We start from the raw sequence: 23,862 nt of genomic DNA on the forward strand, positions 1-23,862 counted from the left end.
AGCCTTCGTCTCCCTCTTTCACTGATTTCTCTGTTTATCTAATTCATCAGTCTTCTAATGGCGGATCACTCGACCGCCATGATTTTCCCTGATGAAGCTCTCAGAATTGTACTGGAAGTCGCTCAACGCCTTCCTCCCGTCACCGTTTCTCTTCACGATGCTCTTGAGAAGGTCTTGGCCCAGGATTTTCGCGCTCCGGGCCCTTGCCGCCCTATCCGGCCTCCATTAAGGTACTTCCATAGCTCAGTAAGCATAATTTTTCTTCATCCGGAATTGGATCGTTTTCAGTAGGTTTATGATTGGTGATTTTCTTCGTTAACCGGATGAAAATTTGTTTGCTCCATTCGGAGCTGATGGAATTTTTTAATGGAAGGAATGAGATCATAGTATACACGATTGACTGGAAGATGTTCTTGATTCCAGTGGTGCTGATAGAAATTGTCTGTGGATTTTTCTTTTTGCTTCGCTGTCTAATTTGAAGAAATGATGTCGATGTTATGTTCATGTTTGATTTGCGAAGTTCTTCTGAAGTGCGATGGCTACGTTCATTACATGTCTGCTCTGTATAATTTGTAAAGGATTCGGTATTGGTATCACTGTACTTTGGTTGTGGCATTCTGCTACAACAATTGGTATAAGAACATTTTTAGTTGCGCCATTTTCTAAACAACACTTACCAAGGTATGAAAATTTAATGAATCTCTAGGTGAACCCCGAAAGTACGCCGAAGTCAAGCCCGCCCTCCTGAACATGGTCGCTGCTTCGGAGCTCCTCCGCTCGCGGCTGGGCTGTGCCAAGTGAGTTTGAGAATACTGTGGGGTTAGGAAACAAAAGAACCTTGAATTCCCATTTGATATAGAGATTGTTAGAAGTAAGTAATTGTAAATATGGCAATTTTATTTCCATCATTTTGAATAAACAATTTGACATATTTGAGTTGTTCACTTATGAACAAGACCTTCATGACTGGTTCTTCACAATTCTTCATCCACATGACCTTTGTTTGTAACTTTCAGATACAGAATCACGAGAACAGCAATACCCAAAACCAAAGTCACCATAGTTTTCCTTAATTCCTTCACCACCCCATCAATAACCTGTTTGTACCCTTCTCTTCTTCTCCACAGGAAACTCTCTTCCACCGTTCCCTCACTCCTCCTCCTCCTCTCCTCTGCAACTTCACCTTCCTTCTCTTCCCTTCCATGGCTGCCCTTTTCCCCATTCCCTTTGCCCTCTCCCATTTTCGACCCAATTACTTCTTTCCCCCTTTCCTCATCTCTTGTCTTCTCCATAGCTTCCTTCAGATTTGTGTGTGCTTTTGCCTTCTCCTCCTCTGTTTTTTCCTTTTGGGGAGAGGGGGTTTGTTTCCCATGTGCCTGTTCTTGAGGCTCCTCATTTTGTCTCTGTGGGACAGTTTGTGGGCCGACTAGGAGATTCTGCTGATCCTCTAATTCTTTTTTTAGATCTGTTGTCCCTGGGGAAGTGGGGGCTTCTTTGCTACTTGATTGTGATTGGCGTTTCTCATTTCGGCTGTTTGGGGCATTTTGTGGAACAGTTGGTAGGTGGACTGTGGATTTTTCGGCCGCTGGCTTCGGAGGCTCGGCCGGTGGTTGGGGATCGGCTTTGGGTTTCCCGGCCGCTGGCTTCGGAGGCTCGGCCGGTGGTCGGGGATCGGCTTTGGGTTTCCCGGCCGCTGGCTTCGGAGGCTCGGCCGGTGGTCGGGGATCGGCTTTGGGTTTCCCGGCCGCTGGCTTCGGAGGCTCGGCCGGTGGTCGGGGATCGGCTTTGGGTTTCCCGGCCGCTGGCTTCGGAGGCTCGGCCGGTGGTCGGGGATCGGCTTTGGGTTTCCAGGCCGCTGGCTTCGGAGGCTCGGCCGGTGGTTGGGGATCGGTTTTGGGTTTCCCGGCCGCGGGCGGGGGTCGGGACTCGGGCTTGGGCTTGGGCATGGACGTTGGCTTCTCCGGTAGGTTGGTGGAAGCAGCGGCAGAGAGTTTTTTGGGGTGTTTGACGTAGAGGACGCCATCCTCGAACTTGGCAGAGATCTTGTCGGTGTCAGTATCGGTGGGGACATCTAGCTCCTTGTAGAATCGGAGCCACTTGTTGCCTTCGATCATCCGTTCGCCGAAGGCCCTCAACTTTCCAGTGGATGTCACCTGGACTTTCAGTTGGCTGCTTCTAAAATCTGTAGAACAAGAATACTCGATGACGAAGGAGAAAGCTCAAGGAACAGAAGAAGAAGAAGAAGAAGAATTTATTTATTTATTTATTATATTATGAGTTTTGTTTTTTTAAAATTAAAAAAAAAAAATGTGTTGAATAAATCTCTTTTTCTTTTTCTTTTTCTCTTAATTCGTGGCATTAAATATTCAATTCACTCTCTATCATTCTAAAATTTATTGTTTTTAAAAAAACAATAAATTAGATTCCATGTATTTTCTTTTAGATAAAAATAATAAAAATTTTCTCAATTTTTTTTTCCTGTTATTTGTACAAACAAATTCAATTATTATTTTCTCTGTTTTATTCTCATTGAGGTGTTTATATTTATATGTCTAAATATGTTAATAAAATAATAACTCATTTTAACTCATTATAAAGTAAGATTTGTCTTTAAAAAATAGTTTTTTTTTTAGCTCCTATATTTTAATCTTATTCTAGTTTTTGAAATTTATAATATAAAAATTATCCTTTGGATTTTCATTAAAATTGGCTTAATATTAATTTATATGGTTAGTTTATTGTTGGGAAAAAAAATCATTCAATAAGATCTTTTATTTGAAAATATATGTAAAAAATAATTTTATTACTAATTTGTATAAAAATAATAATAATTTCATGACTAAATTTAAAATTTAAAATTTATTGAGATTACAGCAATAAATTAAATATGTCAAAATTTGAAGGATATAAATAAAATTTCAAAATTCTATTTAAAATAATTTTAGAGTGCGGTTTTCGAATGGCAAAAAACGCACGAAGGAGGAGGCGAGATGAATCAACAAACCTTTAAGGGGGACAGTAAGAACACGAGAATTATGATCCTCATGCCAAACAAATGTAGGCGAAAAATCTCGATAATTTTTCGAAGAATCCATCGGTATCGGTAATTCTGATTTCTTTTTTTTGCTTCTCTTGACGGAGATTTCAATATCTTCGATGTCTTCTATGCGATTTTTATACACTAAATGACTTGGTATCAATGTTGATTCCAAATCGTGATTTGAAACCTTCGCCTCGATTAGTAATTCCTTCCATTGAAGCTTTCTTGTCAACGCAGTTGTCGAAGGGTTAAGAGATATGCCTTTTTGGTCGCTTCATTCTTTGGAAATGTGAAGATTCTTTGTTTCTTTCTTCAACTTTTGATAAAATTTTTATATTGAAATGTCTATACGATAATTTTTAAAATGATGTGTGTGTTAGACGAACACGACTTTTCACAATAATATGATATTGTCCACTTTAAGCCATGTAAAGAGTATTATTTAATTATAAACACATCGATCATTTTCATCACCCAACCATGTAAAAATTAATAATTTATTGTTATAATTTGGCCTAAAAATATATATTAAATAATGTCTATTTCATTTTTTTTGGTTTCCTTCCACGATAAATATTTTTAATTTAGAGTTTTAAAATTTTTAAAATAAAAATTGTTAATAATAAATATTAATTTATAAAAAAGATAATTAATTTAAATAAATGACAGGTAATTGTTCATAAAATTTGGTGGACAGTTGATGGCCACAAAAATGATAAAATCCAGACGCTTCTTCTTCTTTCTAGAAATCATGCAACAATCTTAAACGCATCTATGTAAGCTGTTTCTTCATCCATTCGGAATCCAAGGTTTTGCCATGGACGTGCTGAAATTCTCTTCTGTTCCACTCCACTTCACTGCCAAGTTGAACAAATCCCGATTTCTGAAGCAGTGTTTGCAGGTTAATCTATTGCCCTCGTTGCCTTCTTCATTGATTAGCCGGCATAGTCGAAGATTCAATCTCCGTGCGAGCGTATCTTCCACCATTTCAACGGAGGAATTTGAATATGCGAGTCCGTTTGAGGATGAGGCCGAGAATGAACGGCGAGAGGATGAGAGGTTTGATTGGTATGCGCAATGGTACCCGATTATGCCGATTTGTGACCTTGACAAGAGGGTGCCGCATGGGAAAACGGTAATGGGGATTGATGTCGTGGTGTGGTGGGATAAGAATGAGAGTGCGTGGAAGGTGTTTGAAGATTCTTGTCCGCATAGATTGGCTCCGTTGTCTGAAGGAAGGATTGATCAATGGGGGAGATTGCAATGTGTTTATCATGGCTGGTGTTTTAACGGATCTGGTGATTGTAAGTTCATCCCTCAGGCTCCCCCTGACGGCCCTCCGGTAAGGATTCTACCATCTTCCCCTGGTGAACTTATTGCTCTGCTTCAATTAGAGATTTAACTTCATGGTTGCATCGAATTCAACTTCGAAAGAGTTTTGATTACATATTTGAATCTGGATTGTGATTCTGTTTATTCGCCAAGCATTAGTTGATTTGACATGATTTAATGAATAAACGAGAATGTCAATATAACGATTCACAAATTAACTTTGATTGCCATAAACAAAAGAGATTTCTTATGCTGCTTGCTAGTTGCTGGCACTTTGTTTTGGTGTTAATGGTAGAGATGACACAAAATCAAACAGTTCAAAGTGGAGAACCCTGTTAAAGTTAGGCATAGCACTAAATTGTTAATTTACCCATTATTAACATATTTCTACCAAACTGAAATCAACATTACTGAACCTTCTCGTCTCGTCATTTTTTGTTTCATGATAATATAGTTCAGAAGGAATTTGGAGAAAATGTGCTTAAACTGCTTATTAAGAACATCAGTTCATTAATGACAAATCAGAAGAATGTAGTTTTTCGTATAACACAACTTTTCTTGAATGCTGAAAAACTTACTAAATGATTTACCTTAGATTCAGAATTTGATTTTACTTCCTATTTCTGTCGTTGGTGCATATTGTTCCGGTGGTGAATATTGTTCAGAATCTGACATATTGCCGTAGAAAATGAAGTCGTATTCAGAAGTTAACAAGAGTCATATGCTAAGATAGTTAAAAGATTAAGTATTGTGGTTATATTAGTCAAACTTTAAATAACTGGACAAGAGTCTGCTAATTTTCTTCCTTCGATTTGCAGGTTCACACGTCCAAAAGGGCATGTGTTGCTGTTTATCCTAGCATTGTGCAGAATGACATTTTATGGTTTTGGCCAAATAGTGATCCCCAGTACAAGGATATTTTGGTGAAGAAAAAACCCCCTTACATTCCTGAATTGGACGATCCGTCATATACTAAGTTAACTAGTAACAGAGATCTTCCATATGGGTATGGAGAGCCTGATTGTCACTTTTTACTCATCTGCTTTCTATTTGATCTTGGCCAGTCTAGTTATAGAGGAATTATGAAGGAAGCTATCACGAATGTAGTTGAACTGTGCTCTTTTTCTCATTTTCGTTTTATCTTTTTCCACCGAAAGAAAATCGAATCATTGATTTTAAGCTGAGGAAATTCTATTTAACAAAAAGATCATGACCGTATTCTCGAGAAACGGTCTAATTCATAGCAAAAGACTGATTACTAGCTCTTCATAGTAGAACCAACGATGGTGAACTGGATAAGTTAACAATAAGATTGTTACTTACTGTTAGGTGGATCTCAATGTAGAAGATTGTATTCTTCTTTCTTTTATCAAATAACTTAGGAGCCATACGAGATGAAAGTCTCATACACGGTTTTGAATGAGAGAAAGAAGTGAGGAATCCTCCTTTCGACTCTGACTCTCCCACTCAAGTAGTTGCTTTTCTTTTTGTTACTTCTAAAGTAGTTGTTTCAGTTTCAACCACTCGAATTTTCGATATTCCTTTTTATTTCTCACCAAATGAATGACATGATTACTAGCTAATTCATAGTGGAACCAAAGAGGGTGAACTGGATAGGTTAACAATAACATTGATAAAATGAAAGGAGTTCGAGTGGGTAAATAAGACCTCTCTGTTACTCAACAACCCTCCTTCTCTTTACACTTTCAGGTATGAGATTTTGACTGAGAATCTTATGGACCCAGCTCATGTCCCGTATGCCCATTATGGGATAATGGGAATGCGCCAGCCCAATAACAGATGAGTATTCTGGGGTGGGAAGTCGCTATTTAATATTGTTTTTTCATATTTAACTGGATCTGATGGCTAGTATATATGGAATTTACAGAGAAAGCAGATAGAGAAGGAGGCAAACCAATTGAAATATTTGTAAAAGACTTGGATGCATATGGTTTCATCTCTAATCAGGAACTGGGAAATAGCCAATTTTTCGCACCTTGTGTATTTTACACTTCTTTTAGTTTAAGGTCTAAGAAAAGAACTCCAAAACACCAAGATAATGGAGCTCTCTTATCAGCTGAAAACAACGCGGTAAGAAATCTAGAAACTTCTTTTACACACGTTTTCGGGTGATGAAAACTTTGTTACTCTTTAGCATTATCTAGACTTATTATTTCTCTTCACTCGGGGGTATTATTTATTCTTCTTTTTCTGGTTGTATCAGGAAGCCCCGAACACATCACAGAGAAAAGCAATGCTAGTATTTATGTGTATTCCTGTTAGTCCAGGTCGAAGCAGATTAATATTTGTATCTCTAAGAAATTTTGCTATAGGGATTGATCGGATTATTCCGAGATGGGTCTTCCATGTGGGACAAAACCTCATCTTAGATTCTGATTTGTATCTTCTTCACTTGGAGGTAATGATGATCATCTTCTCAGCACATTCGATTAGTTTTTCGAAGTATAGATAAAAATCTTACAATGGTTGGTTAATTACTCTCTATCAATGTTCATTATTTCAACTCGCTGATAATATCTGGACCTCTCGTTATATGATGAAACGAAACCTCGAAGCTTACTTTCGTTAATCATTTGTGAAGGCAATAGCATTAGTGTACTTGAAGAAAACAATATGTTATGAATGAGCCTTAATTGTTTCATTTTATTTTTATGATTCTCTCCATCTTGTTATATCTGTTTGCCATTAGAAAGATCTCTTCTCTGGGATGAATGCTTCACTTGTTCTTGAACAGCACCTTATGAGCTCTGCTTGTTAAGCCTAAGAAAAAGAAGAGGTTTCATGAATTCATATTAATCCTATGATTATTTTGAGTATATTTTTACAGGAGAGGAAGATATTGGATGTGGGTCCTTCAAATTGGCAGAAAGCTTGTTTTGTGCCAACCAAATCAGACGCCAAAGTGGTTGCTTTCAGAAGGTGGTTGAACAAATATTCAGATGGCCATGTTGACTGGAGAGGCAAGTTCAGTGGCATTCTTCCTCCATCGCCTCCAAAGGAACAGCTGATGGATAGGTAACTCTTTAGCTGTTTCGCCTATAATATCGTACAAGTTTCTTATTTTCAAATGTGTTCGTCTCGTGGATTTAGCCGAAATGCATAAGTTAAAGAGTCTAAAATCCAACTTATATTCATTGCTATTGGGTCTTTGGAGACATAAAGACATCTTTGGTACCCCTTTACGTCATCCTTATTCTTTGAATCTGGTGCATTTCAAGGGCTGTTTAGGTTATTTTGAGAACTGTCTTGTCTTTTTTAATACAAGAACTCAGTAAACAAATGTTTGGATAATTTCTTTGTTTTTCTTGCTTTTTCATTGCTTATTTTCACAGATAATCTACCTTTTCGAAGTATCGAATTTCACACCTTTCGTCTTTTTACCCTCACAAGCCACTCAAAAATGGTTACCCAAAACGAAAAATGTTTCTAGGAGAACTATGAAGCAATTCTTTCACTCGATAACATTTGGTTTTGTTATCGATGAGTTTCTTTGTCTTGTTATCTACTTTCTAAAAACGTTTTCAAAATTCAACTAGTTTTATGAACTTATTTTTGTTTTTGAAATTTAGCTTAGAATTTAAACGTTTCTTTCATAGATGTGAGAACCCTATAAATTGCGAGGAAACAAAATCGTTTTCAAACTAATATAACTTGTTCGTTTCATGCACAGATCATTTCATCTCCACCAAATTTCCTTCCTGTCATATTTTTGCACATGGTTGTACATTTTATTTTTCATGTTCATCGACATCGATATTTTCATACCCGAAAATACTGAAAGTCGAGAGTGGGCGAACGGTTTCAGGTACTGGTCTCATGTGGTGAACTGCAGCAGCTGTAATGGGGCATACAAGGGTTTAAATGCACTAGAAGTGGTGTTGCAGGTCATCTCCATTGCTTTGCTTGGAGTTTTTGCAGCAACAAACCAGAGTTTGGTATCAGGAACTGCTAGAATTGTGATGGTGGCAATGGCTGTACTCTGCTTTGCTGCTTCAAGGTGGCTTTCTCATTTCATTTACAAGAACTTTCACTTCCACGATTACAATCATGCCATTAGGTGAAATTACCATCCTGCCCTTTTTAAAATGGTTTATGTATTATGATACACACAAATAGTGTATAGAAAAGAAGCCTATTTATTTATGTATTTATGAAAGAAACTATAGTAATATTAATAATATCTCGGTTAAAATAAAACATTATTTTAGTTCTTGTAATTTTGATGTTATATTATTCTCGTATATATTTTTTTTAAATTGATTAAATAATGAGAATAATTCCTATTCCAAACCATTTGAATATGGTTTTAAAATTGATGTGTAACAACCTTAAGTCCACCACTAGTAGATATTGTTTTAGTTCGTATATCATGAGCTAACGTGTTAAAAAACGAGGGCTACAATGATAATTTAACCTGAAGTAGGAAATTTTGTTTATTAGTATAATATGAACAAAATTTATTTTGAATTTATTTAAAATATTGTCAATAATTAATTAGATAATCTTAATTAACTTGTTGATATAAAATATTTTATTTTTTAATATAATTAACCTATAATTTATATAAATTTATCTCATTTGCTTCATTTATAAATCTCCTAAAAGATTTTTTTTTTTTTTTTTTTTTTTGAATTGAATCCAATTTATTGAAATTCATATTTAAATAATTATATTTGTTACCATCTAAATCTAATTTTTAATTCCCAACTTGACCTTAAACTTGGTAATTAAGTATTTATATTATTGAGATCCTGATATTATAATAAAAAATAAAAAAAACATATATTCCCCCCAAAAAAAATATAAATAAATAAATAATCCTAATCCAACAAGTTCCAAGACAGATTGCAGCGAACTTCAAAGCGCGCCAGTTCTCTGTCTCACTTCCATTCCAGATCTCTCCAAAATTGAGCAAACCCATTCTTCCATTCCTTTTCTCTCTAAATTTGCGAACATTCTCGCAATTTCTTCCTCTATTTGGACGGATTGTTGACTCGATTTGAAGATCAGCTTCGAATCCGGACCTGGGGTCTCGAGAAAACCCCATGAAAGATTCAAATCCGACCACAGAGCCCATTGGGCAGCATCTGATTAAGCTGATAAGTAATCTCTGTTTCTCTGTTTTTGTGTTTTCTGTTCTTATTATCACTGTCATTGCCATCACTTACAAGCCCCCAGATCCATGGCTTGAATCTACTCCTGCTCTTACTAAGCTCTTTACTGCCTCTGAGAATGCCACTTTTAAGAACGATGAATCTGTTGTCAAAACTGGTGAGGATTTGGTTTCTGTTCTTCCCCCTGTACTGCCGTCTGCTCAGGGGAACCAGATCACTGAGGCGGTGATTGAAAAATCTGAGGAGGTAATTGCTAATTCTACTCCTAAATTGAGTTGTGATGAATTTCGGGCTGTAAATTGTTCCGATCCGCATATTTTGATTGCTGTTGAGAGGTTTAATTTGAGGGTTTTTAAGTCTATTGCGTTCATAGAGTATCAAAATCCGGTTAATGGATCAAAAGAAGATGAATGCGATGTTTCTTGGAGATTTAGGAACAAGAAAGAGAAGTCATGGAGGAAGTATAGGGATTTTAGGAGGTTTAAATTTGATGTTGGGGAGGATTGTCATTATAAGGTAGTTCATGCTGGTGGTTGGCATTCAGGTGTAAATGCTCGACGACCGAGAAGCAACCGTACAAGGGGTGGAGGAAGTGCTATTATTTCTCCACCAGTAGGGGACGAGGAGATTAACGACACAATCCCGACGTTGGGATCGGAGATGAATTTCATGAAGGGTAAGTACTTGTACTATTCGCGTGGAGGGGATTATTGTAAAGGAATGAACCAATATCTATGGAGTTTCTTGTGTGGTTTGGGAGAGGCAATGTATTTGAACAGGACGTTTGTGATGGATTTGAGTGTGTGTTTGTCTGGTAGTTATAATCCAAGCAAAAAAGATGAAGAGGGGAAAGATTTTCGTTTTTATTACGATTTTGAGCATCTTAAAGAGGTTAGTTCTATTGTAGAGGAGGGTGAATTTCTGAGAGATTGGAAGAAATGGGATAAAGGCCACAAGAAGAAGAAGATACCTGTTAGGAAGGTTGTGAGCCATAAAGTGACACCAATGCAGCTGAAGAAAGATAAGAAAACGATCATATGGAGGCAGTTCGATGCTCCCGAACCTGAGAATTATTGGTACAGAGTGTGTGAAGGGCAAGCTGCGAAGTATATTCAGCGACCGTGGCATGCCGTGTGGAAATCGAAAAGATTGATGAATATTGTGACAGAAATCAGTGGACGTATGGACTGGGATTTTGATGCCGTTCATGTGGTTCGAGGAGATAAGGCACAAAGCAAAGAGCTATGGCCTCATTTGGATGCTGATACATCTCCTGATGCTATTCTTGAAAAGTTGAAAGGGATGATTCAGCCTTGGAGGAATCTGTATATAGCCACCAACGAACCGTTCTATAACTACTTCGACAAATTACGATCTCATTTTAAAGTCCATTTGCTTGATGACTACAAGGAATTATGGGGAAATACAAGTGAGTGGTACAACGAAACAACGCTTGTAAACAATGGAAAACCTGTCGAGTTTGATGGGTACATGAGAGTTGCGGTGGATACTGAAGTGTTCTATAGGGCGAAGACTCGTGTTGAAACATTCTATAATTTGACAAAAGATTGCAAGGATGGAGTCAATACGTGCTGATCACGTCAACGACAGCATTACTCGTAGGTGAATCGTGTCCCTTGTTTACTTTGTTATTGAATTTCTTAATGATATGATGATCGAAACCATTCTGGTTCAAGTTATGCTCGCTCCTTTTAAAATTTCATGAATTCACGATTTTGATTCATCTCTCTTGTATTTTTGTAATATACAAACAAGTCATTCCATTCTCCATTTTTGTCTCGTAATAGTTACATAATATCTTTTTGATGCTCTTTACGCTTTACTGTAACAGCCCAAGTCCACCGCTAATAAATATTGGTCCTGTTTGGGTTTTTCCCTTCAGGTTTCCCCTCAAGGTTTTTAAAATACGTCTGCTAGGGAGAGGTTTCCACACCCTTATAAAAAATATTTTGTTTCCCTCTCCAACCAATGTGAGATGTCACAGTCCACCCCCTCCCTCTGGGGTCAACATTCTCACTGACACTCATTATTCTCTCCAATCATTGTGGGATCTCACATTTACCTTCCGTTAATCTTGATTTGCGAATTCAAAGATACCAAACTCGGGACTTGAATGATTGATGCTAGACTGACTAAGCTAGAGATATCTCTGGATTACCATTAGTTTTTGCTATCAATACACTAAAGAACAGTAATCTATCATGTTAGTATACTATATTGCCATGAATCCTGGTACTTTCCCTAGGCATTTTGATCTGTTCATTGGAGCATAATTTTCGTTGGCCTTAATGCTTTGTTGGTTTAACTCATGCATTTGTGAAGCTGTTAGAAATGGAAAAACATAAAGCATTATGAATTTCAAAAGAAATATGATAACGACATCAGGATGCATTGTCTGTTGCTCATCTTTCCAGCTAAGTATCTTATATTATGGAGCTGAAGCTGGACTGGTAATGAGCATTATTTTCCATTTTTGGTGATCTATTTGTTGTTTTAAGTAGTTTTGAACTCAGGTTTGTCAATGTTCTGAATATTTTAGGATTTGGAAGTTCCTTTGAAAGGTGAATGTTTGATTGAATTATGAGGCTGAGTGTGGTTGTAATGGAATGAGTTGTCATATTTGTCTTGTTTTTGGTTAGAACTCAACTTCAATAGCCACAGAATTGAGTAGCTACCAAACATGTTAGGGACTCCTCATCAGAACTAGAGTTTAAATTTAGAAACTAGGATCCAACCAACCAATGAGCGTTAAGGCATGTATCTTCGGTTAAGAGGTTAAGTCATAATCCTTTTTGTTATGGCTCTAGCTCTACCTCTTGTCGCTCTAACTTTCACTTTATTCCCATTTTTTCTCTCACTCGGGTTTCTTATTTTCTTCTCTTGCTTTTATTTTGATCTCTTTCACTCTACTTCGTATCTGAAAACCTAGGAGGGTTGTCGACAATGGAGATACGTCAACCGTAGGAGAATTGTTGAAAGGTAGGGATCTCACCACCCTACTTCATATCTGAAAGCCTATAGATATCAGCGGTAGGAAGGTTGTCGACAACAGAGATTTATCAACCATAGGAAGGTTGTCAAAAGGTAGGGATCACGCCACTCTACTTCATCTCTAAAAGCCTATAGATATCAACGGTAGGAAGGTCGTCGACAACAGAGATTTATCAACCATAGGAAGGTTGTCAAAAGGTAGGGATCTCGCCACTCTACTTCATCTCTAAAAGCCTATAGATATCAGCGGTAGGAAGGTCGTCGACAACAGAGATTTATCAACCATAGGAAGGTTGTCAAAAGGTAGGGATCTCGTCACTCTAAAATATGATTATATAATTTTAAAAGTTAGAATTACTTTGTTATATTTGATATGATGCCTTCTTCCTAAATATCCGTCCTTTTTCGTGTTTAGGACTTAATATTATTATTATTTTCTAAATTTAAACTAAGTTAATTATACTTTAATTAAATTTGTATTTATTTCCTTAAAATGATAATATATATATATATATTGCTTTTGTATTAAGGCTTTGTTTGCTTGAGTTGGACGCAATTGCCCACGTTATTCATGAGCTTTTGTTATCCAGCCACTTTTTAAATATATTCTAAATAATAAAAAAATATTATAATAATAATAATAATAAATAAATAAATAAATTATTTGAGTAACTTTATTCAAAACCCCAACAAGGTTATCATTCTCTTTTTAAATACTTTATAACATAATTTCTTTATTAAAAAGTTTCTTAAAAATGTCAAAATTCGATTTCGTAAAAAAGAAAAGAATCTAATTCGAACATTTTCGTTCGGTGAAAACTCAAGATTCTCGTGAGATGAGCATCTGACATGTGTAGCATCTCGGGATGCTTATATATCTTAGGAGGATGAATTTAATAAATTTTTGAATATTCGATTCAATAAATATTTAGTTTTTTATTTAAAAAAATTAACCTTACCAATTCTGCTTTTCACTCATGCAATTTTCATTTTGTTATTTATTTTTTCTTGATAATTTTAAAAATTAGAATTTTATTAGATAAAATTAATAATTAATCTTTTTTCGTATATATATATATATATATTATATATAAAGACTTAACCAATTAAATAAATATTAAATTTGGAATAAGGGAAACAGATTCACAAATTGGACCAACGCCGCTCTCGCCCTTGAGAAGCTCGCCAATATAGGATTTTCCCTAAATGTGAAATCCCATAAATACCCTTTCGGTATTTACTATGTTTACCATTTACTTTTTACCATTTTCTAAAAATAATTAATTAAAGATAATTTATGGCATCGGTTAACAATCTAAGTATATATTATTTTTTTGACAAAATAGACAAATAAATGAATAAATAAATATATATATATATATATATATATATATATATATATATGACTCGATTGCTTAAATGCTTTTTTTATATGAATATTTAGCAACTAATTATTTTAAAAATATCTTAATATATAGCATATTTAAACTAATTATTTGAGTACAAATAAAGAAAATTTTAAAAGTAGCATGGATTCAATTGTCATTTTCTAAAAAGGCAAAAAGGGTAAAATTGTAAATTTGGTTCTTATAATTTAAACCAAGTTAAAATATAGTTCGTGTAATAAAAAAAACGATAAGATTGATAAAACTATCATGTTTGATAGTATATGATCTAAAATTAAATATTTAAAAATATGTATTAAAATAATATTTATTAAAATTTAGGAATTAAAAAAAAAAACTAAAAATCAGCTTAAAGTAAATAAAAAATGAGTTTGAAATCTGATTTAGAAACAAACCCTAATTTGCGATGAAACAAAAAGGGTTTTGGGGTTATTTTTAACAACATTTCTGTAAAAGGAATCAAATTTGGGGGAAAAAGCCAAGAAAAAATTGAAGAATTGCAACTGGGAATTAGCCATTTTCACCGATCGACGAGGACTCTGAGGTCCGCCATTAAAATCAACATCACCACCTTAAATTAAATTAATTGTTGGACAGTTGCCAATTGCCGCTGGTCGAGAGGGGAAGAAAGCAAGGGTTTTTGGTAATACACTTCACACTACTATAAAGTCTCATTTCCTTCACTGTTTTGTTCCTTCTCCTTTGCTCCAGCCATCGCGTTTTTTCGAACCCAGAAACCATTTTCGATTTCTTCTTCTCTCCCCCATTTGAGCTTTTTGTCTTAACTTTTCATTTCAGCAAATGGGTGACGAGAAGAAGCCTAAATCCCTTGGTGTTTGGCCCACCGTCAAGCCCTTCGTCAATGGAGGCCTCTCTGGTATGCTTGCGACTTGCGTCATTCAACCCATCGACATGATCAAGGTAACACAAATCTTCAGATTTACCTGCTACGTGTGAGGAATCATTGTGATTCAACCGGATTCTGTTGCTTGTTGGTTCGCTGAGATTTTGTTTTTCATTTTCGGATTGGAGTTTCTTGTTGGATTTTAGATCTAGGGTTTTTTAGGTTTTTTTTTTCTCTGTCCTTTGGCTGTTTTATGCGTTTTTGAGTTTATTTGTTGTTTTAATAATGTGTTCTTGATTTGGTTCAGGTGAGAATCCAGTTAGGTCAGGGCTCGGCAGGCGAGGTAACCAGGAACATGCTTAAGGCGGAGGGAGTTGGTGCCTTTTACAAGGTGAGTTTTCAAGATCCAGTTGAAGTTTGTGATTATTACTTGAAATGTACTGTGGTTCTTGTGGCGTGGAACATTGTAGAATACTGGCTTGGTATTAACTTTCTTGTTGATTATAAGATCTTGTCCCTTTGAGGTCTTTTGAGGAGCCAGGAAGGATATTCTGGTTTGGAGATTGGCTTATTGATCCGATTTGTGCTGATATTAATTGTAAATGGTGGATCAACTTTTATCCTATATTACAATCTTGTTTTCTGTTTAGAAAACTGTAAGAGATGTATGATTGTCGCCACCCACTTAGGATTTTAAGATCTTGTGAATTTTTTAGCAGCTAAATGTTGAAGCTTAGTTGGCTTGAACAGCTATGGATATCTATATATACATGTGAAAGATGTAGGTACTTTCTTTCGCTTGATTCATAGATGTTGTGATGTGTAACCAGGCGAACTTTGCTGCCTCTTCACTCTCCTTCAGATGATTATGATACTGAATCGTATCTCTTGTAGAGAGGTGCAGAAGCTCTCTCTTTGACTTAGGAGGGCATTCCACCACTTCGACTGGTGCGGATGCAGACATGGTTCCCTTGTCGTGAAGAATAATGAAAGGGAATCCCCTGGTCAAACCACCTTTGTTGTTGTCTGATAGCTTTATAGAGTAGAGATCTAGCAACGCATTTTAGGCACAGATCATTGGTATTGGATGCATTGTTGGGTTGTGCCAAGTTAAATTAGGTTCTTATTTTTCCGTTGTAGAAAAGAGATCCCTTCCCCCCGGTTTCTAAAATGAAAATTGGGTGTTTGGTGGTTAGGGATTGGGCAATTACTAGATCATTTGAAGGTTTCTTGTGTCGCTTGTATGTATGTTTTGCGTGTCCTTGGCTGCCTTCGACAAGTGAACTGACTAAACTAAGAGGAAAAATGGAACTTCGATCATTTTGGCTTGTATACTTTGCAATTCGTTGTGCATACTATAATCATGTTAGTTGCCTGCTTATTTATATTCTTCACAAGAAAACGACGTAAAATTTAATGTGCTGCATAATGTCGAGCAGGGTCTCTCTGCTGGGCTTCTTAGACAAGCTACCTATACTACTGCACGGCTTGGATCATTCAAGTGAGTTTTATGCTGAATTTTATCTTCGAAAAGTATAAGTTTCTTGTGTAATGAATTGTATTAATTGTTCAATGGATGTTCTTTTTCGTTCCTTCTGTAGGATTTTGACAAACAAAGCAATCGAAGCTAATGACGGCAAGCCCCTTCCTCTTTATCAAAAAGCTTTGTGTGGGTTAACAGCTGGTGCTATTGGAGCATCTTTTGGCAGCCCAGCAGATTTGGCGCTTATCCGAATGCAGGCTGATGCTACCCTCCCAGCTGCACAACGCAGACACTACAAAAATGCATTCCATGCACTGTATCGTATTGTTGGAGATGAGGGTGTTTTGGCTCTCTGGAAGGGTGCTGGTCCAACAGTAGTGAGAGCAATGGCGCTGAATATGGGCATGCTTGCCTCTTACGATCAAAGTGTTGAGTTTTTCAAGGATAACCTTGGTTTTGGTGAAGCTACGACGGTTATAGGTGAGATTCTTTGCCCATTTCATGATCGAATTTCTTCAGAATTCATTCTAAATCTTGTTATACACTTTGTATATTTCATGTTCTATGCATTGTTCATCTTTATTCTATTTTTCAAAACTGGAAACTTGTTCCGCTTTTGGCGTCTACATCACTTAGTCAATGAAAATTATGGAACTTTCTAGGTTCGGCCCAAGCCCACCGCTAGTAGATATTGTCCTCTTTGCTTTCTCTCTCGGGCTTCCCCTTAAGGTTTTTATAATAGGTTTGCTAGGTAGAGGTTTTCACACCCTTATAAAGAATGTTTCGTTCTCCTTCCGAACCGATGTGGGATCTCACAATCCACTCTCTTCGAGGCCAGCATATTCGCTAGCACTTGTTCCCTTCTCCAATCGATGTGGGACCCCCAATCCACCCCTTTCGGCCCAGCGTCCTTTCTGGCACATCGTCTTGTGTCCACCCCTTCGAGCTCAGCCTCCTTGCTGGCACATCGCCTGGTGTTTGGCTCTGATACCATTTGTAATGGCCCAAGCCCACCTCTAGCAAATATTGTCTTCCTTGGTCTCTCCCTTTCGAGCTTTCCCTCAAGGTTTTTAAAACGCGTCTGCCAGGGAGAAGTTTCCACACCCTTATAAAGAATATTTTGTTCTCCTCCCCAACCGACGTGGGATCTCACAATACACCCCATTCGGGCCCCAACATCCTTGCTGGCACATTGTCTTGTGTCCACCCCCCTTCGGGCTCAGTCTCCTTGCTAGCATATTGCCTGGTGTCTGGCTCTGATACCATTTGTAACGGCCCAAGCCCACTGCTAACATATATTGTTCTCTTTGGGCTTTCTCTCAAGGTTTTTAAAGCGCATCTAGGGAGAGGTGTCCACATCCTTATAAAGAATGTTTTGTTCTCCTCCTCAACTCATGGGATTTCTGATTCAGGGGTTTGAATGCTTATTATGTGTTTCATTGATTGACATGTTGTTTCCATTCTTGCCTACTTTCAGGTGCAAGTGCTGTTTCAGGATTCTTTGCTTCAGCTTGCAGTTTGCCATTTGATTACGTGAAGACTCAGATTCAGAAAATGCAGCCTGATGCTGAAGGGAAGCTTCCTTACTCTGGCTCTATGGATTGTGCCATGAAGACCTTGAAATCTGGCGGGCCGTTGAAATTTTACACTGGCTTCCCTGTTTACTGTATTAGGATTGCTCCACACGTCATGGTACGATCTCTTGCCTGCCCCCCGTTTTCTATTTTATTTTCATCCCGATCTGCCCTCGGAGCTAAGTAAAGCCTCACCAAGATTGGGGATAGGGAGATAGATGATTATTTATCAAGATTTTACTTCTAATATTATGATATACGACAATGCAGATGACATGGATTTTCCTCAACCAAGTTCAAAAGTTCGAGAAGACCATTGGACTTTGAGCTCTGGAACGACGGGGTTTCATCTCGACCTGAACAATCTTTAGGAGCGTTTCTTGCCCTCTTCAAGGTGGGCTATGTTGTGGTTCTTCATCTTGACAGAAATCGCGCCCGTAAAAGTTAGACTTATTATTATTATCACTATTTTTTATCGCAAGATCGACATGATAGAGTTGAGGGACTAAACTGTGGTATTGATTTCGGGTTGCGATTGGCTTATAGGATTGTTAAAGATTGAAAATTTAGGATTGCTTTTGGTTCAGGAATCAGTGAGGGGACACATTGATTTGATCAAAATAAAGTTTGGGGGTACTCTTTTTGTTTGACAAAAGGGATGCTGATATCAGTTTTGTCTAACTTGATTGTCTCAGAAACCATCAAGTTTCTGCATTAAATTTGATAAACTCTCTCTCTCTCTCTCTCTCCCTCTCCCTCCTGTTAGGATCATGTTCTTCTCAGGCTGATGCCCTGTTTTGGATGAACAATCCTTTGGTCTGTGGCAATATCAGGAACTTGCTACCATGTGATTTTCGTTCTTTGTTCTAACAGATGGCGGGTTCTTTGTTCTAAGGTAATAGATATCTTATCCACGGAAATCATATATGTATTGTTTTGTTGTTGTTGAAGTTGTGTGGTTAGTCTCTTTGTTGTTAAAGTCGTTTTGTTTGCATAGATATCCATATAGATGATTATTTTAAATTATTAGGGTTTAATTTAAATTTGGTCCTCGAGCTTTCAAAATACCAAAACTATCAAAATCGTTCGAGTAAAGTTCATCTTGGTGGAGTCGACAAGAATGAATTGCATAGCTTATTGACTAAGAGCGTGGAAGAGTTATTTATAGAAGAGTTCATCTTAATGAATTGCATAGCAAATTTTAAAGTCTAATAAAATCCCAAATATATTTTATTAGGCTTTAAAATTTGGTAATTGACTAAATTAAAATTAAGTATTTTTTTAAAAGTAGTAATATTGTTGAGTTATTTATAGAGTGTGGAGGTTGGGTTAGTTTTATTTATGACTAAATTCGGGCCCCAAATCCACCCGTTTGAGGCCGTATTTACTGGCATACCACCTCATGTCTACCACTTCTCGGAACAAGAAGGCTGGCACATTAGCAAGAAGGCTGACACATCGTCCGGTGTCTGGCTCTGATATCATTTATAATGTCCCAGATCTACCGTTAGCAGATATTTGTCCTCTTTGGATTTTTCCTTTCGGAGTTCCCCTCGAGGCTTTAAAACGCGTTATATTAATGGTGGTTTGTTCTTCTCCCAATCAACCTATGACATCACAACATGTTATATTTATTAATAACGGTTCAGTTATGAAATATTGGCATGCAAATGCGACCCAAAAGAACTGACCGTTCTATTTTAGGTTAGTCGGACTGACTTGATGAAAATGAAAAAAAAAAAAAACAACCGAACCTACTTTTCAAGAAATTTAACATAATATAAATCGAAAAAATGTAATTCAATCAAATAATTTAGCCATTATAAATAACCTAGGCCGCCAAATTAGTCTATTATAAATAAACGAGGTTTTTGTTTGGAGATGGAATTTGGAAGAAGATCACTAGATCACTGCAAAATCACAACTCTGCTGATGGAAATGGAGCTTTAGTTTCGCCACTCAGCTACTGGATTTTGGTTTGCAACATGATGCGAGCTCTTCTACTGCGCAAGGGGATCTCTCGGACCCTTCATCTTCCTTCATCTACAATTTCTTCATCGTTCAGATCCCTTGCTGCGCCAACCACCGCTTTTTCTTCCTCTTTATTGGATTTGATCTCTTCTCCACTACCTCGGCCCGCCTCCGTGGACGGCCGTTGCCACTCGCTAGGGTCTCTATGGTCCGTCATTCAGCACCGTGGATTCAAAGTGCACGGTTCCGATGTAAGCTTGTTTCTTATACTCCGTGATTTCCCCGTATTCTTCGTGTTTACATGTAGCTTGGTTTAGCGATTTAATTTTTCTTGAGCTTTGTCGTTTGAGATGTCTTACTTTCTAGTGGTTGCTGTTTATGATTGCAGGTGAGAGTGGGAAATATAATTGAACGGAAAGGTTACTGTCTCTCTGTGTTGATATTTGATTGCATACTGCCTGTTGACTGATAAAGCAATTGTTTCTCTCTGTATCTCATTATATGTATGCATCTACTGGTAGAATGACTTTGATTTTGTTGTCTGAATTCTTTTCTCCCAGAACGTATTTACCAGGTATGCTTTGTTGTCTTTACATCTTATTGATATGATCAAAATTGCATAGCAGTGATATCTTATGCGATGCTTGTTGCTTGGTTATGCCTCCTGCTTTAGGTTACAAAAGTCGACCATTCACATGAAGGAAGAGGAAAAGCCACGATCAAGGTTCATTTCTGAACTTTAAAATTTCTATGTTTTGAGTTCAATTGAATTTTTCCTTGGACGTGTATTTTGGGATAACTGATAAGCAATAGCTTTGGGTAGGGGAGATTTTAAAAAGATCTTCCAATTGCTTCAAGTTCTCTCTTAAACACTCTCATTGGGGTCGAGACCCTTTATAGTGTCCTAAAAATTCAAAATATTCCTACCAACTAAGGTGTAAAGTATCTTTGAATATTTTCTGTGGTGGTCGCCATTTCCTACGTGCTGTGGCTTTTCCTCTTTGGCATCTTCTGGTGTTCCCTAAGAGCCTCTGCAGAAAATACTTATGCATAGAACCCCATAGTGTCATGAGATAAGGTTTCCTCAGACTATTACAAGGTTTTTGCCATTTCCTACGTGCTATGTAATTCTTTTTGTGGGACGTTATTGGTTATCCAGCGTTTATTTGCAACGTTGTTTTTCATAATTTTTCGGATTGGGAGAATGTATCATCCTCACTCTTACTCTTCTGCGTCTCTTCGATGGACTACTTTCTAATAAATCTTATCATCTCTCTCTCTATCTCACATATATATAGGTGTTTTTCCTTGCTAATGTAACGTTAACTTCTACTTTATCCAGGTTGAACTTCGTGATGTTGAGAGTGGAAACAAAGTAACTCAACGGTTGGCCACAGATGAATCTGTTGACAGTTACGCACTGTTCCTTCTAGATACCATTCTCGTGCATCTGATAAGCCTTGCGTTATGAAAATCTTGTTGCAAATGAAATCCTATTACACCTAGTTGAGGATGTTGGGTCTCTATTAAGAGGCATGAGATAAACTGCTCAACATTTTTGTTGGGATACCTCTAATTATTAGTAGATGGTCTTTCAATGATGTATGCATTGATCTGATTTATACCCTTAAAATATTTACACATTGATGTTTTGTTATCTCATTATACAATGTCTTCTATCATAATTTTTTTTTCATCCATGTCTATTACATAATACTACATTTTTTGTGCCTAAATGTTAGGAATAGTCTTAGGCATTGACAATCCTTCCATTTAATGAGCTACCATCATATCTTGTGACTAATGAACTGTTGCAGGGGTTTTTGTGCAGGAGAAAGCATATATATTTATGTGTAGAGATCGGGATGCTAAAATTTTATTAATGGAGTGAGTTCCACTATTCTCCCACTACAAGCTCTTCAATATTTTTTTGTGGTGAACTTTACTGGAAAGTATTATAAAATGAGATTTACTGAAAATTTATGTTAATTATACATCAGCCCTGATTCGTATGAGCAACTGGAAGTCCCCGAGGAATTGTTTGGCAAGGCTGCCATGTATCTACAAGGTGATTAAAATGACGTGCATAAGCATTACAAATTTATATTCGGTTTGTTACTCGACCCATGTATATGATCCAGCATGATTAAATCTTTGTGATTAAAGTCTCATCTCTGTTCCTACTGTGAGAAAGCTTCTCTAAAAATGTTTATCGAATATTCTATCGTGTAATATAATGATGATAACGATGATATAATTATGCTTATGTATGCCACAAATTGTCGATCCATTTTTACTTGTTCTGTACCATCATTCATAATCAATTTCTGTTTGTTTATTCTAGGAACTAACCCTTGATAAACGTGAAAAATAGATGACATGAAAGTTATGGTTCAACTTTTCAATGATACTCCCTTATCTGCATCGGTTCCAAAACGAGTGACGTGTGTTGTGAAGGAAGCCCAACCACCTATGAAGGGAATTGCAGCTACTCCCAAGTATGTCCTTTAACTTTATATTCTGGAGGTTTCTTATTGAAAAATGTTCCTTCTACTTTGTATGTGTGCAACAAATGAAATTGAGACCATGCGACTTTTAAGTTGCAATTTTTTTCACTATATTATCTTGGCTAAAGTGCACCGAACTTTTCGTTCAAAATAGGAATTCAAGGAAGTGAAGAGGAATTTAATTGAAAGCTTTAGAGAAATGGATTGTCTCTGTCTATCATTTTTCCTAATTTCTCTTAAGTTTTTCATGTCTCATAATTTATGAAAAAATTTCTACAGTGTTCTTGTGCTAGAAAAAACATTTTTAGCTCGATCATAAACCCTACATTCTAATGACTTTATTGATTCAGGGAAAAGAAGGCGGTGCTGGACAATGGCATGACATTAAAAGTAGGTTTGGTGTTCATTTATACAGTGCTACATAACCTTCATGGGGGACTTTTATTTTTAGCCGTGCCTGTATTTTTAATCTGTTTTCATGCTCTACTTTTTTAACCTTGGTGAGCCTCCCAATACATTACCTTCAACGATTTAGGACTCTCTTCCTCTCTCTCGTGTATGCGTTCATATCTTGGAAGCATTGCCATATGGACTTCTCCTTTCTCATTGCCACAATCTGTTATTTGAGTCATCGAGCCATACATGGGCATGCATATATACATTTGTATGCTTCTGTGAACGACATCTATATATACGTTTCTGCATAATGAATACGCAATTTGTACATTGGTAGAGAGGCATTGTTTATAACTCTGGTAATTGAGGCAGTATTGGCTTAATCATTGAGGCAGTCCCTTCCTCATATATTTTTTATCCTCTGTTGCTCTGTATAGTTAGCCCAGTTCAAGTTCTCTTTTGCCCCAGTTACTGATGCAATTTGGAGTGCTATAAGGACTGTTCTCTGCTTGTATTTTCAGGTACCACCACACGTCGTTGTCGGAGATGTTGTAGTGATTAATACAGAGGACGACTCTTATATCGAGAGGTATGCCCTCTTGTCATCTGTGAATGTCTTTTTACGACCTCCTTCCGATGGAGGAGGCATTGAATATTGTAGAAAATCATTTAAACAATCCTTTTTCAAACCATCTTTCTCCTCTGCAGGGCAAAGGGGTAGTCGTAAGATTCCGATGATGAGCACGGTTAGATAGGTCGTCGAGCCATTTCGTTTTTTTTGCTAGCTTGAGCGGATGAGCAGTCCTGCTGTAGAAAAAGAAGGTACAAAATTATTTGGTGTATCAAGGGGTATGCAACCCCAACAATCATGCAACTGCTAAGAATGCTTCTTTGGGAACACTGCGTTGAATTGTTGTTGAGCTTCCAATAAATGCTTCTTTGTTATAATACCTTAGAGTTGTATGCCATGAGAGGGACAAGACCATGTTTTACTTGGCACAATGAAAGTTAACATTTTTTAGTACTATTTTCATTTGTGTTCGGAAGTCCACAGAAAAATTATTGCTAATGGCCCGAAATGCCACAAATTTGAAGTAGGAGGAAATCGAACCATGTTGAGCTATGTTTAGATTGACAAATTTTGCGAGTATTAATTAATGGT

General features: G+C 36.9%; 6 protein-coding genes across 7 annotated transcripts; 5 read left to right on the plus strand and 1 right to left on the minus strand.

Moving 5' to 3' along the window:
- Positions 1-30: 30 nt before the first annotated feature.
- On the plus strand, positions 31-980 carry LOC111467815 (molybdopterin biosynthesis protein CNX1-like). 2 transcript variants are annotated; one of them, XR_002714615.1, is made up of 2 exons: positions 31-230; positions 707-980. XR_002714615.1 is itself a non-coding variant. In XM_023112893.1 (2 exons), the coding sequence occupies exons 1-2, from the start codon at positions 58-60 to the stop codon at positions 477-479; spliced, it is 279 nt and encodes a 92-aa protein (XP_022968661.1). In that variant the 5' UTR covers positions 45-57; the 3' UTR covers positions 480-635. The 2 variants fall into 2 exon arrangements, 1 of the variants encoding a protein (XP_022968661.1); XM_023112893.1 differs by lacking the exon at positions 707-980 and adding an exon at positions 374-635 and having other exon boundaries at positions 45-230.
- Positions 877-3,198, minus strand: LOC111466983 (extensin-like). The gene is made up of 2 exons (XM_023111679.1): positions 3,005-3,198; positions 877-2,182 (listed from the first exon to the last, which is right to left on the minus strand). Exons 1-2 carry the CDS (start codon positions 3,093-3,095, stop codon positions 975-977), a joined length of 1,299 nt encoding a protein of 432 aa, XP_022967447.1. The 5' UTR covers positions 3,096-3,198; the 3' UTR covers positions 877-974.
- A 538-nt stretch (positions 3,199-3,736) lies between these two features.
- Positions 3,737-8,595, plus strand: LOC111466721 (protochlorophyllide-dependent translocon component 52, chloroplastic). The gene is made up of 7 exons (XM_023111393.1): positions 3,737-4,382; positions 5,191-5,378; positions 6,083-6,172; positions 6,259-6,463; positions 6,597-6,791; positions 7,221-7,408; positions 8,199-8,595. Exons 1-7 carry the CDS (start codon positions 3,858-3,860, stop codon positions 8,452-8,454), a joined length of 1,647 nt encoding a protein of 548 aa, XP_022967161.1. The 5' UTR covers positions 3,737-3,857; the 3' UTR covers positions 8,455-8,595.
- A 615-nt stretch (positions 8,596-9,210) lies between these two features.
- On the plus strand, positions 9,211-11,308 carry LOC111466705. The gene has a single exon (XM_023111392.1). It carries the CDS (start codon positions 9,439-9,441, stop codon positions 11,101-11,103), a length of 1,665 nt encoding a protein of 554 aa, XP_022967160.1. The 5' UTR covers positions 9,211-9,438; the 3' UTR covers positions 11,104-11,308.
- Positions 11,309-14,723: 3,415 nt separating this feature from the next.
- LOC111467282 (mitochondrial dicarboxylate/tricarboxylate transporter DTC-like) lies at positions 14,724-18,507 on the plus strand. The gene is made up of 6 exons (XM_023112143.1): positions 14,724-14,846; positions 15,077-15,160; positions 16,209-16,270; positions 16,371-16,732; positions 17,730-17,944; positions 18,097-18,507. The coding sequence occupies exons 1-6, from the start codon at positions 14,727-14,729 to the stop codon at positions 18,151-18,153; spliced, it is 900 nt and encodes a 299-aa protein (XP_022967911.1). The 5' UTR covers positions 14,724-14,726; the 3' UTR covers positions 18,154-18,507.
- A 1,173-nt stretch (positions 18,508-19,680) lies between these two features.
- On the plus strand, positions 19,681-23,727 carry LOC111467432 (elongation factor P). Its single transcript, XM_023112332.1, has 11 exons — positions 19,681-20,048; positions 20,186-20,216; positions 20,358-20,371; positions 20,471-20,521; positions 21,140-21,209; positions 21,615-21,684; positions 21,798-21,865; positions 22,172-22,295; positions 22,655-22,694; positions 23,222-23,289; positions 23,409-23,727. Exons 1-11 carry the CDS (start codon positions 19,812-19,814, stop codon positions 23,419-23,421), a joined length of 786 nt encoding a protein of 261 aa, XP_022968100.1. The 5' UTR covers positions 19,681-19,811; the 3' UTR covers positions 23,422-23,727.
- Positions 23,728-23,862: the final 135 nt, after the last annotated feature.

This window comes from Cucurbita maxima, unplaced genomic scaffold, assembly GCF_002738345.1.
Source record: "Cucurbita maxima cultivar Rimu unplaced genomic scaffold, Cmax_1.0 Cma_Scf00002, whole genome shotgun sequence".
Lineage (NCBI taxonomy): Eukaryota > Viridiplantae > Streptophyta > Magnoliopsida > Cucurbitales > Cucurbitaceae > Cucurbita > Cucurbita maxima.